This window comes from Nicotiana sylvestris, chromosome 12 (genome assembly GCF_000393655.2).
Source record: "Nicotiana sylvestris chromosome 12, ASM39365v2, whole genome shotgun sequence".
Taxonomy (NCBI): Eukaryota; Viridiplantae; Streptophyta; class Magnoliopsida; order Solanales; family Solanaceae; genus Nicotiana; species Nicotiana sylvestris.
Genome location: NC_091068.1, coordinates 103,688,179 through 103,702,622, shown reverse-complemented (window position 1 = coordinate 103,702,622; position 14,444 = coordinate 103,688,179). Strand labels below are relative to the sequence as shown.

General features: G+C 39.7%; 3 protein-coding genes across 3 annotated transcripts; all 3 read left to right on the top strand.

Moving 5' to 3' along the window:
* Window positions 1-8,205: 8,205 nt before the first annotated feature.
* On the top strand, window positions 8,206-8,904 carry LOC138883482 (uncharacterized mitochondrial protein AtMg00810-like). Its single transcript, XM_070164171.1, has 2 exons — window positions 8,206-8,351; window positions 8,652-8,904. Exons 1-2 carry the CDS (start codon window positions 8,206-8,208, stop codon window positions 8,902-8,904), a joined length of 399 nt encoding a protein of 132 aa, XP_070020272.1.
* Window positions 8,905-8,919: 15 nt separating this feature from the next.
* Window positions 8,920-9,294, top strand: LOC138883481 (uncharacterized mitochondrial protein AtMg00810-like). Its single transcript, XM_070164170.1, has one exon. It carries the CDS (start codon window positions 8,920-8,922, stop codon window positions 9,292-9,294), a length of 375 nt encoding a protein of 124 aa, XP_070020271.1.
* A 2,153-nt stretch (window positions 9,295-11,447) lies between these two features.
* LOC104233183 (thioredoxin-like 1-1, chloroplastic) lies at window positions 11,448-14,444 on the top strand. Its single transcript, XM_009786531.2, has 4 exons — window positions 11,448-11,846; window positions 12,640-12,816; window positions 12,995-13,159; window positions 13,551-14,444. Exons 1-4 carry the CDS (start codon window positions 11,637-11,639, stop codon window positions 13,851-13,853), a joined length of 855 nt encoding a protein of 284 aa, XP_009784833.1. The 5' UTR covers window positions 11,448-11,636; the 3' UTR covers window positions 13,854-14,444.

Here is a 14,444-nt window from a genome sequence, read left to right as displayed (position 1 = left end):
TGATCCCAACGATCTCTTCTAACCCCACACACTACTCTGGTGACATGACACGTCCGTACAGGCCTAAGCCACAACTTGCATAATACGCGCACCAATAAGCAACGGTCCGAACATACTCAAATCATGAAAATGACTCAAATGAAAGAGCTGTACCTTAAGCTCACCAGTACCATCACAACGCAAAGCTGAGGACCCGTTTTACATCATAGAAATAGAACACACAAATCTAACCCGAAAAAAATCATACCTCCACATAATCTTTGTTGCAATGCCCGACTCTATCCAAACACTGCTCCACATGAACCACCTCAAGCCACTGTGCTCGAAATCAACAACCACGCACAATTTGATGTCTGGAACCAAAGCAATTCATTACACCCACGATGAAACAAGTAACATACACCACGCAACCCGATAGGACATAACCGATACACCATTCACTATGCAACACCCAATTACTTTTCCCGCTCGACTTTGACTATGAACCCCGATAGAACCGCACCATATGTGCCCATAACTAACAAACCATAACGTCTCACAATACAGAAAGGCAACTCATAGATCTCCCAGATCACTAGTAAGCTTAATAACGGTCGAACCAACATGTCCCTCAACTATACAGTTTGGGGCCAACTAAGCCGACTCAGCTAGAACACGCGTCCACATTGGCCTGCCAATGAACTCCTTATCAAGGAAGCCTGAAGCTTCTCCTTCCACTACTATAACTCCTGCCGGAGCCATACGATACGGTGCCCGACACCAAGTCAATATCGAAATCAACAACCCTGCCCGGTGACATGCTCGGCCACAAGGAACACATCCGGAGAGTCCCTCAATACCGGAACTGAATCAGTGGTAGAATACTCTGCACTGACATCCATCACGAAAGCTCAATTAAGAAAGGCAATCCTTCCCAGCCGTCCGCTGGGTCCTTGAAATATAAACCACTCTACTAGAACATAATCCGATACACCTCGCCACCCAACCCGTGGCATTTCCGGCATAGCCCCAAGAGTAATAGCCCAGAATGACGCAACACAGAGACAACTAGTCTGAACCCAATATCATGTCCAAGATCTAATCTACCAAGCCATAAAAGATTCACCCGGGCCTCCAAATCCTGATAGTCGCTAAACAGTTCTGATACACACGACTCACAATTACAACATAGCCTAAATGTGAGAACTTCCCTGACTCCAATCCATATGGCACATAACTCAACACACCTGATCCCAATTCCATCGTACGAATGCATACCACGCCTGAAATACTCAATCATTCCACGAGAGATACTCTGAAATTCCTTGGTGCCACCAAGTAAACTCGAATACCCGCAATCGATCCAACAAGAAGGTGCCGCAATACTACCGAAGTGCTATCAGCTTAACCACATTGCCTTTCCTGAAACATATACCCTCGTCAAATCACTCCAATTAGCAATATCACTTCCTTAATCATCTGAAGATCATCCCCCTAATCATTTGGAGCTCATTTCTCTAATAATTCGAAACTGCCCGTGCTGCCTAAGAATTTTATGGCCTTCCGTTCAGAACTGAACTATAACCTTACACACGCAATTCTCAATCCTTCACAACGTACCGCATAACCCGTACCATCCTAGGATAACCATGAGAACTTCATATCCCTTCCGAATCACAAGCAACTATGCATTCCACTAACCAAGAACTCCCCATTGATTCCATTTAGAAGAGAACCACTATACATCCAATGCTCCTCATGCCAATAGGAAAAATATACCTCTTTAACTGTGGTGGAAACCATCAAGAACTCCTCGAGTTCCCTTTGCACAAATCAGACATGTCAGGACTAAATCCTTCTAACTCAACCAAGCTAAGCAAGCCATCAAAACCTAAGAGCATCGCCACAAAATACCTGAAAGAACTTAACACACACCAGGAATTAATCATATCCTTACCATACCGATTCGGTCTACTATAAAGCTACCCTATCTATCTAAATTTCCTTCTAATTCATCTTCAACTTGATATTCTTTCTTAATTATTCCCAAAAGCACTACATTCAAAAAACTTCGCTATGAAGAACTTACTGCGGATCTAAATCCGTTACCTCCTAATATTAATACATAGAATCCCACAATTAATATAGAAAACACCACAAGTCTTGACGTCTTCCAAGGAAAACTCAGTTTCTATCCATAAGTACAACTTGAAAGCCTCCAATTATTACATGTAAAATTTTGGACACAATAGGACCATTCTCTAGAGGCATCCACTCTACTCAAACCGCAGTTAGATTGATTAAATAAACCGAACAACCTGTGCTTCATTTGCACTCCGACACTGCAGAATGTGACCTCATTTCAATATAACCAAGCAATTTCCTGCCCCATGCACCGAGCATTCCTTACCAACCACAACTCAAGTCATTCCCCGATTCTCGTACACCCATAAGGCATAACATAACCTTTATTGAAATTTCCTTTACTCAAGCCATAACTGATTCGCAAATACGCCTCAAACTGGAACCATTAGAGCACATAACCGTGCAATCAACTATTTAATAGCGAACTCCCCCCACTTGGCTCAAAGCCATAGATCGAAACACACACCATAACTTATAACGCATATACTTTATTGCTTCCACAATACCATAGTGAGATTAGACTCAGTCCTTCATAACCTCTTGAAACACCGACCATCGGGTACTTTAACTCTATGCAAATCTCGCATTCACTCTCGTAGCAATTAAGCCCGCTCTATTAAGTGACCCAAATTTAAATTTCAACACATATGTTTCACTTGTGAATGAGATCTTCTAACAGACAACCTAAGGATCACACAATCTCAGAACACCATAGGAGACAACCCGCCTGCTTCGCCTTAATATAACATTTCTATATACCTTCCACCGTCATACACATTACACAGTCGCTTAATCTTCCTGAGTCTGAACTCATACCGCAACATGAAATTTACTTCACTCCAACTATGAGACATGAAAAGATTCTTCACGCGCCCATAACTCGGGGCTACACATCCAATTACAATGGAAATCAAACACTTAATGGTTCATCTCTCATCCAGCAGACCTTCCTCGCCACTTCCAAGTCATATAGATACATCTCGCAGTACTAACATACTCATCACGTAGCTATCCAGCCGTCATTCCTACCAATAGGGGCAATATCGAACGTATAAGTTCAAAACACTTGCTCACACAATCAGCACCTCGGTGCTCAAGCCATAGGCAAAGATCCGGCCTCAAGTCCTCCAGACTGGCCCAACATCAACTCATAGAGATCATATCTCACCCCTCTATCGGGGAATCACAAGTCGTTGATGCACATCTGATACTAAGCGCTCATGCGCGCATTCGAACACGTGGAAGGAATTTCAAGAGTTACTTTTCAAGTTGAATCAAGGACGCACGATAAGAATTCAAGAATGTGAAGTTTTTCCTAAAGGTTCTGCAGCCTCTCAAGGATAAATACAGACGTCTCCATACCGATCCGCGAGACTCTACTAAACCTGCTCATAACTCGTGAGACCTATGTAACCTAGGCTCTGATACCAACTTGTCACGACCCAATTCCCAAACCCGGTCGTGATGGCGCCTCTCGTGAAAACAAGGCCAGCCAGACCAAACAAAAGGGAACACCTCTTTAAGCAGTTAATTATCATAAACAGTAATAATACATGATATAATATCCATAAAATTTGGAATTTAATAATAACAATAGTGGAAACCATCCCGACACAGCCCAAACCGGGGTGTCACAAGTCACAAACATCTATTAAGGTGTAAATACAACTACGAGGTCTAGATTATACAAGCAGAAATAATGAACAAAAGGGAGAAAAACGGTGCTGCGAACGCCGGCAGTCACCTCGCTAAACTCCGATAACTCTGCCTCTGATCAACCAAAACCCGTTACCGGGTGTATAAATACCTGCATCTGCACACAAGGTGCAGGGAGTAATGTGAGTACTCCGACTCAGTGAGTAATAAAGGTAAATAACAACTGAGCAGTAAGAAATCACATAAGGCAACCAACATGTTGTAGAGAAGTAGTGAAAAACCCCTTGAGAAAAATAGTGAAGCTGTGAAATCTTTAGAAATATCTTAGCTCAGTTTAAACCTCTTTTGAAAATAACTTTCTCAACAGTTACGCAATTGAATGCAAAATAAATAGTGCAGATAAGCACGGAAATTTGCCCCTCGGGCACAACACTCAATTAACAGATAATGCCAGGCAATCAGATAGATATCACATGAAGTAGCACAACAACAAATAATGGCAGACAAATGAAATAAAGTAAACACATAGAACAGTACCAGCACCACTGCAGCATGCAACCCGATCCATATATCGCTGCGGCGTGCAGCCCGACCCATATATCGCTGCGGCGTGCAGCCCGATCCATTTATCGTCGACGGCGCTCACTGGGGTGTGCAGACTTCGGGAGGGGCCCCTTACGGCCCAAGAGCAATATTAAGCCATCTCGTGGCATCAAATCTAGGCCCTCAGCCTCATATAAATCAGTTTCTCACTGTTGCGGCGTGCAACCCGATCCAAGAGTATCCTCACAATACAGGCCCTCGGCCTTACTTAGTCAAAATTCACATAAGCCCATCGAGCAACAGTAAAACATGATGCTCAGCACAAAATATTATTTAAAATACCATTTCAAGTGTTAGAGCAGAGTAAACATGGCTGAGTTTTGAAAACAGTAGAAAATAACATGACTGAGTTCAACTATATAATCAAACAGTGAGGAAATATCAAACAACAATCGCCGAATGGTTCAAATAGCTAGCACTAGGCCCAAAGATGGCATTCAGCCCAAATAATGATGATAACAATTAGTTTTCAGTTAAATACGCGGTAAAATCATCAATCAGGACGGACCAAGTCACAATCCTCAATAGTAAAAGACCCCACGCTTGTCATCCAGCGCGTGTCTCACCTCAATACAGCACTACGATGTGCAAATCCGGAGTTTCAAACCCTAAAGATATCATTTACAATCATTACTCACCTCGAACCGGCGAAATCTCTAGCTCGCGACGCCTTTGCCCCTCAAATTGGCCTCCACATGTGTCGATCTATCCAAAATCAGAACGAATACGTCACAATATACTAAGGGAACAAAGCCCAAGCGAAAACAATCAATAAAGGGCACGATTCCCGAAATTACCAAAACCCGAGCCCCAGGACCATGTCTCGAAATTTGACGAAATTCACAAAACTAAAATCCTTATATTCTCACGAGTCTAACCATACGAAAATTATCCAATTCTGATACCATTTGGCCCTTCAAATTATCATTTTACCTTTTTGAAAGGTTTCACAATTTTCTTCCCAAATTCCATTCTAAATCACGAATTAAATGATGAATTCAATGATAGATTCATGTATTCTATCCAAATCTGAGTTAGAATCACTTACCCCGATGAATTTCTTGAAAAATCTTCAAAAAATCGGCAAAATCCGAGCTCTTTAGGTCAAAATATCAAATAAAATCCAAAACCTCGTATTTATAGAGTACCCTCCAGGTTTCAGACACCACGGGCCGCATCAAATCGACCGCCGTCCGCGCTAGCCAGTGCGATCCGCGCAAAAACAACCGCGGCCGCACAGGCCTTCTTTTGCAGTGACAGGCTTTAGTATTTTGACCATAACTTTTGCTACAAGTGTCTAAATTACAATATCCATATCTTTCTAGAAACTAGATACGAAGGTCTACAACTTTAGTTTTTGAATCATCTCAAAATTCCCTGTAGATCAAAATATATGAGCTTCCGAAGTAGGACCAGCGGAACGTTTCATCACCGCGGCCGCGCCCACTTTTGTACGGTCCGCGCGACGCCTACCGCGGCCGCGCCCATTTTGGTGCGGTCCGCACTGCACTCACCGCGGGCACACTTATTTTTGTGCGGACTGCATGAGTGAGTTTCGGGGCCTGCAACCCCTGTGGACCTGCTACGGCTATGATTTTCGCACAAAAACATCCCGGAACCTACCCGGAACTCCCGGAACTTCAAACCAATTGTACCAACACATCCCATGTCATCGTTCATACTTGCTCAAAACTTCAGAATGCTCACAACAACATCAAATCACCAATTTAACATAGGATCCAAGCCTAAGAACTCCAAGAACTCTTAAATTATGCTTTCGATCAAAAAGTCTATCAAACCTCGTCCGAATGACCGGAAATTTTGCACACACATCCCAAATGACACAACGAAGCCAATGTAACTCTCGGAATTTCATTCCGACCTTTATATCAAAATCTCACCTATCAACCGGAAAGTGCCAAAATCTCAATTTTGCCAATCCAAGCCTAAACCTTCCACGGACTTCTAAAATGCATTCTGATCACGCTCTTAAGTCCCAAATCACCTAACGGGGCTAACCCAACCATAAAAATTTCAATCCGAGATCACATACAGACAAGTCAAATCTTGGTTAAACCTTTCAAATTTTGAGCTTTCAACTGAGACTGTTCTTTCAAATTCATTCTGATTAACCTGAAACCTAACACCAACGATTTACATAAGTCATGATACACCACACGGGGCAAGTCATGCCTGAGAATTGGCGAGCAAAGTGCAAAAAGCTCAAAACGATCGGTCGGGTTGTTACAGGTCATGCACCTCTTGCAGTATTGAAAAAATCCCTGATCAAAATAAACAGTTGTCATGTATTTCTACTTGTCACTGCCCTGTATGTCCACTAGCTAAACAAATTAGGCTACCTTTCCATGTTAGTACTTCCAAGTCTAATTATGTCTTTCAACTTGTACATATGGATGTGTGAGGTCCATATAGAGTCTGTACTTACAATGGATTCAAGTATTTTCTTACTCTTGCTGATGATTATTCAAGAATGACTTCGACTTTTCTTTTGAGGTTAAAAAGTGAATTGTATGTCATTTTAACTGAATTTTTACATCTTGTTGAAAATTAGTTATCAACTATTGTTAAAGCTTTTAGATCAGATAATGGCCATGAATTCTTTAATACCATCTGCTCTAATCTTTTCAAAACCAACGGGATCATTCACCAAAGTAGTTGTGTTCACACTCCATAGCAAAATGATATTGTGGAGAGGAAGCACAGACATATCGTAGAAGTAGGAAGGGCCTTGAGGTTTCAGGCTAACATACCCTTAAAGTTCTGGAGGGATTGCATTCTTACTGCTACTTATATCATTAATAGACTACCAAGTGTTATTCTATATGGGAAGTTACCTTATGAGATTTTTCATGGCAAACCTCCTATTTTTTTCCATATCAGAACTTTAGGATGCCTCTGCTATGCCACAAAACCAGATTTTCATGATATTTTTACCCTTAAATCTGTCCCTGGTGTCTTTATGGGCTATGCTACCGCTCAAAAGGGATATAGAATATATGACATTGAAGCCAACAAATTCATAGTTAGCAAGGATGTTGTCTTTCATGAAAATCTATATTCCTTTCAAACATCCCAGGAGAAAATTTCTTGCTACTTCTGATCCATCTTCTACTTCCTCTCCTCTCGTTCCCAATTTTGATCCTATGCTACCTTACACACCTGACCCCAATTTCATTTCCAATGACATCATTTCCCTTCCTAATGATCCTGCTCAGTCCAGTAGTTCACCTATTACTTTTCCTGATCCTGATACTTCTCTTCCCTCTGATGTTTCACCTGATCCTTCTGATCCTCCTCTTAATCCTCCTACTGATTTTGTGTTGCCCAGAAAATCTGGTATAACACTTAAACTATCTATTTGGCTGACTGATTACATTCACCCTCCTTTTCCTTCAGCCTCTACTGTATGCCTTTACCCTATTCATCATTTTGCTTCTTGCTCTCATCTCCTTGCTCATTTCCAGTCTTTTCTTGCTTCTTTCTTAGTTGATATTGAACCTACCTCTTACTCACAAGTTATTAAATATGATAGGTGGATTAAGGCTATGAACCTGAGATTGAAGCCTTAGAACAAAATCATACTTGGGATGTGGTTGACTTACCACTTGGTAAGGTCCCCATAGGTTGCAAATGGGTCTACAAAATCAAGTATAATGTTGATGGTTCTGTAGAGAGAATTAAAGTTAGATTGGTTGCTAAAGGTTAACACCCAACAAGAAGGAATTGACTTTCATGATACTTTTTCCCATGTGGCCAAGATGACCACAGTAAGGACTGCATACTTTTTCCCATGTGGCCAAGATGACCACAGTAAGGACTGCTATAGCTATTGTTGCCCTTAGACATTGGTCTGTGTACCAAATGGGTGTACATAATGCTTTTCCCAATGGTGATCTTGCTGAGGAAGTTTATATGACTCTTCCTCAGGGATTTGGTAGTCAGGGGGAGTAAAAGGTGTGTAGACTACTCAAATGCTTATATGGCTTAAAACAAGAAACTAAACAATGGAATGTGAAGCTGACACATGCCTTGTTATCCTCTGGTTTTCAGCAGAGCAGACATGATTATTCCTTGTTCACTAAGACCACTAATAATAAGGTTGTACTTATTCTTGTCTATGTAGATGACTTTCTTGTCATAGGTAATGACTTGGAAGAAATACACTAAGCTAAAAGTGCCCTCCATAAAAGCTTCAAATTGAAAGACTTTGGAGAGCTTAGATACTTTTTGGAAATGGAGTTTACCAGGTCTGAAGAAGGCATTCTAATGTGTCAAAGGAAATATACTCTAGAGATGATATCAGAAGCAGGATTGTTAGGAGCAAAGCCTAAATACACACCTATGGAACAAAACCTGAAGCTAACAAGCACAGAATATGATGAATGTGTGCAGAGAACTGATGCAGATGAGCCATTGAAGGACAGAAACAGCTTCCAGAGACTCATTGGCAAGTTATTATACTTGACCATCACTAGGCCAGACATTGCATATGCAGTATAATGCCTAAGCCAATTCATGCATGCACCAAAGGCATCTCACTATGAAGCTGCTCTACACATAGTGAAGTACATTAAGAAACAACCAGGTCTTGGGCTACTAATGTCAAGCAGAGGTGAAGAAAAGGTAAAGGCATTCTATGACTCTGATTGGGCCTCTTGCCCTATATCCAGGAAGTCAATTACATGTTTTTGTGTGAAGCTGGGAACCTCACTAATCTCATGGAAGGCAAAGAAGCAAAGCACCATATCCAAGAGTTCAGTTGAAGTAGAGTATAGAAGCATGGCTCACATTGTAGCTGAGCTAACATGGCTGAATGGGCTGATGAAAGAACTAGGAGTTAGTGTCAAGCTGCATATGGATTTATATTGTGACAACAAAGCTGCTCTATAGATTGTTGCAAACCTCATATATCATGAGAGAACAAAACGCATTGACATTGACCGTTATTTTATTAGAGAGAAGATACAAGAATGGTTGATAAGGACTGCACATATAGCTACTCAAGAACAACCAGCTGATATTTTGACAAAGGCATTGGGGCATTGTCAACATGCACTTTTAGTTTCCAAGTTGGGAATGAAAAATATTTTCCATTCTCAACTTGAGGAGGAGTGTAGAGATAAGTAGTGTTTGTATAGTGAGCTATTTAAAGTGTACACTTCTAGAAGTAGTTAGAGTAGTTAATTAGCACATGTGTATCGGGGTTGTTAGTTAGTTGAGTGCATTAGTATATGCACAATCACTGTTCATACGCTTAATACACTAAATAAGAGTTTTATAATTTTTCTCTCTCTAGAATCTTCTTCTTCTTCACTAACAGCTCAGAGCTCTCTAATGGCTACCTTAGGGCTAGGTTTGACAACCTCGCTCCAAAATTCGATAACTGGCTCCAACACCTCTCTAACACCTCAAATCAATGTCCAACAATCCGAAACTATTCAAAGAACGTGCAAACCAATCAAAATATACTCAAAGACCCGTAATTTAATAATTAGAAATAATTTCCAACTCCACGCAAAAAGTCAACAAAGTCAAGCCCCGGGTCCATTCTCCTGGATTCTAAAAATTTTCAAAGATACATATTATCCATAGTACTACGAACTCAAATATATAATTTATTTCAAATTTCATGCTCATTTTCGTTGTCAAATTCAAAATTACTACTTCTAGATTTTCTCCCAAAATCTTATAATTTCTATCAATTTTCATGTTAAAATTTATATATAATCCATGTATTAAAGTCACGATGAGTAGGAATCACTTACCTTGTGATAGATGATGGAAATGCCCCTCCAAATTCGCCCCAAAATCGGCACCAATGATGAGAATAAAAACAAAAAAAGCTAAGTCCCGATTTGCAATCTTATACACTGCCGAGACATTCTTCTTCGCGTTCGCGGCAACACCCTCGCGATCGCATAGGCCAGACCAGCCTTACCCAAAAATCCCTCTTCGCGGACGCGAGGTCTCACCCGTGATCGCAAAGCTCAGCCTACCATGCCTACGCGAACGCAAGCCCTGTTCCGCAAACGGGAAGGCCAAAACCTTCGAGCCTCAGGAAAATTCCTTCTGTGATTGCAAACTCTCTAATGCGATCGCAATGAGAAACCCTTCAAACCAGGCAACCCCGATAACACATTGCGTTCCCAACCCTTACCATGCGAACGCGAAGAACAAACATACTACTATAACACGATTGTGATGACTTCCCGCGATCGCGAAGAACAAAGTCTTCTCCAGCTCCCCTCAAACATCTAAATGCCAAGTTCATAAGTTGTGACGTTCTAATATACTTATTTTCGATCACAATAACTCGAATTCCTCAAACTAATAAAGGATGAAATTCTAAAAGGTTTGTCACCTAGTTCTGGTGAAGGCTTAGCTGACTTCCTGAGTCCAAACATGCCATACCACGAGCTGTGGCATCATTGCATGTGAAAAAGTTTTATTCGTTACATAAAGTTCATATCTAGCTAATTAAAAAAATCGATCCAAATTGCTAGTTTTTTATGTTCCCTTCAACTTTTGGAAAAAACTATACTATTTATGTTTGTGGATGAGATACAATTATCTAGTAGATGAAGTCCACTTGTTTTGATTGGCTCACTTAACTTATCATACCAAACAAAGTGGATATGTGACCGTACAAATTTGATTGGATAAAGCAATGCCAATTGAATAATTGGGAGCCTTTTATTTTCCTTTATTGGTTGTGATAGCCATGAATTTTGTTTTTCTTTAAGTAATTAGGTATCGGAAAATTACAGTTTTGATTAACCCGAATCACGTCAGTTAAATATTAGAGGTAAAATATTATTTACAATACTCAAACTCAAAACATTTAATTTAATTTAATTAAAAAGAATTTCAATGATTTCATTACCGACATCACAATGTTAGTTTCATTAAACATTGAAAACTACAGTATATCCAATTATCCAAATTTTTGGTCCAATATTTGACACGTTAACACAAATATAGGTTCTTTGACGTCCAAGGAATCAGTGAATATATGTATCGTTCTGACAGGTCAAAAAACAAGTACCTTAAGATTAGGCCACCTGTTCAAATATGTGTCCCATTTTCAAACGTTTTCTTGTTCCTTCATTCATACCCTTTACTTTCCACCATTGAAGAAAAGCTAAGAACCCTTTTTAACATTCCCAATTTCCAATCTCAGTTCCAAATTTTAAACTTCCAAAAAAAAAAAAAATCAATACATCAAGAATTTTATGGTAAAATCCATGGCAAAAGTTTTAATCCCATCACCTTTGAATTATAGGGCTTTTTCCAAGAAATCAAAAGGTATAAATCCCAATTCCTTTGGGATTTCTTTATCAGCAAATAACAATTTTTTTGGTCGTAATATTTCCCTAAGAGGACCCTTAAGCATGCGCAAATTCAATATAAGAAATCCCAGATCAGCAGCTGCCACTGCCCAGGTTTGTTTTGTTGTTTTCTGGTTTTATTTTTCTTATATTCTTAGAATTTTCTGATCAACCTATACGTGGTTAAATCCTTTATTTTAATTAGAAAAGTTTTTCTAATTTGAATTCAATTTGGGTTGTGGCTATTTTTGGAATTATCAGTCAATAATTATGCAAATTTTTCTTCTTTTTGCCATGATTTTGTATTATAGAATCTATTTTGGAGCAGAGTGTTTCGGGTCAAATTTAGGGCATGATTGATTAAGATTATTTCACTCGATTTAAACTATTAATCAGGAACAGTGGTGACTGTAGAAAAATTCAGTTCTATAGATATAATAATAGGCAATTGATTAGATGAAACTAATTCCTTTTAATCCCTTATCTAAAATTACCAGAAACAACTTTAGTAATCCAAATGAAAGAGGATCTTATTAATATTGAAGAACGTGGCATGAATGGCCATTTTGGGCGAGAGAACAATAAAAAAAAGGCCCCGCTATGTGCAGTCCAGGGAAGGGTCGGACTACCAGGGTGTATTGTATGCGGCCTTACCTGCATTTCTGCAACAGAGTGTTTCCATGGCTCGAACCCGTGACCTTCAGAGAGAACAATGCATTTCACTTTTTTTTTAAAACCATTTTGTTACTAATTTTGGTAACTAATTAAGTTGCTATTTGCATAAGTTGGATCACCATTACAGTATGTAATTTTTCTATGATCCTTTCTTGTTAACTTTGGCAGCCTTCATTTATAGAATATAATAAATTCAACTTTTTTCATCTCGTGCTACATTTGCATAAAACAGATGAGCATTGGAATCAGGAAAGCTCCAAAATGGTGGGAGAAAGGTCTTCAGCCTAACATGAAAGAAGTGACTGGTGCCCAAGACCTTGTTGACTCCCTCGTAAATGCCGGCGACAAACTAGTGATTGTTGATTTCTTTTCCCCGGGCTGTGGAGGCTGCAAAGCCCTTCATCCAAAGGTAATATATTCTTGTTGTCTAAACTGTTTGTTATATGTATTTGTGCGTGTGTCTAAAAGACAATCGAAAATCCATAAGTTACTCTTTTTTGGTTTGAAATAATGCTGCACTTTGTTGGCAGTCTATTTCAGTAAGATAGGATTAATGACTTCCACCTTGGTAAAATTGGAAAATGCAGATATGTCAGTTAGCAGAGATGAATCCGGATGTGCAGTTTTTGCAAGTGAACTATGAGGAACACAAGTCGATGTGTTACTCTCTGAATGTACATGTCCTCCCATTTTTCCGTTTCTATAGGGGGGCTGAAGGTCGTCTCTGTAGCTTTAGCTGTACCAATGCCACGGTTAGTTTTCCATCCGCCTTTATATGCTTCAGGTTTTTCTTCTGCTACAGTAAATGTACTGCATTTTTGTTAACGATGTTATATGCTGCCTTCTTTTTAGGTAGTAATGTTTTCTTCCATCTCATTGTTCTGATGCATTTAGAATTTTTTTTGGATGGTTATTGGATCAGCATCTGCATTTTCTGCATAATCTATCTTTGAGCAGACGAATCCATTCTTTTGCTGGTTCTGTTTTATGGTGGTTTACTTCTTTGCCAAGATGTGATTATGATGAGTTTGCTTTTCTCGACATTATAGGAATTAATGCATTTTATTGCTGTTTCCTTTTGTTAAAAATGGTAATCCTCTTTTGGAGTGGTATTCTAACACTAACCGCAATATTCTGGAGCAGATCAAGAAATTCAAAGATGCATTGGCAAAGTATGGTGCAGATTGTTGCAGCCTTGGACCAGCTAAAGGGCTCGAGGAGAAAGAGCTACTTGCACTAGCAGCTAACAAGGATCTCTCTTTTGCTTACACACCAAAACAAGAAGAACCAGTACTTGTTGCCTTACAAGAAGATATGACGAACAAAACGAGCAGAACATCTTTATCTCATCCAAATGCATTTCCCCCTTTACCACTTCCTCGTCCTCTTCCCCTCGCATCAACTTCACATAAAGTGATACAGGGCTCAAAGAGTGAAGCTTGTTAAGAAAATGGACGTTGGCCTAACTCAAACCCAAAAGTTAGCTGATGACTTGAAAATTTTTCAAGACCGTGTAAGGAGAAACCGCCCATTCCCTCAATCAAAATGAAACATTCTAGCAACCCGTGGCACGCCCACAACCGGACATGTGGAGCGTGGATTCTGTAGAATGGGGAGCAAATTTTGAGTAAGTTGGAAAAGAGATGGCTCTAGCTGTAATATTAAAAAGTGGCATCGGACCTAACTCAAATCCAAAAGAGTAGCTCTTGATGGGAAAATGCTCAGGAACATATAAGAGATAATAGTTCATTCCCCAACTAATGAGACATTCTAACAAAGCCTTGGCCACTTACTGTGGATGACATTAGTACATCTATTTTGTGTTTTCTTATGTATATAATGTTGTTGGAGAGAATATGAAAATGATATATGTACTATCAAAAATGTGACTTTCATACATATTTTCTATGGTATTTGGCCTCTATACGAGCCAAAGCAACAGGGACTGTGCCTTCCTTTTGCCTAGGATATGAAAATGATATATGTACTATCAAAGATATGATTTCTCTACATATTTTCTATGGTGTATGGACTTTA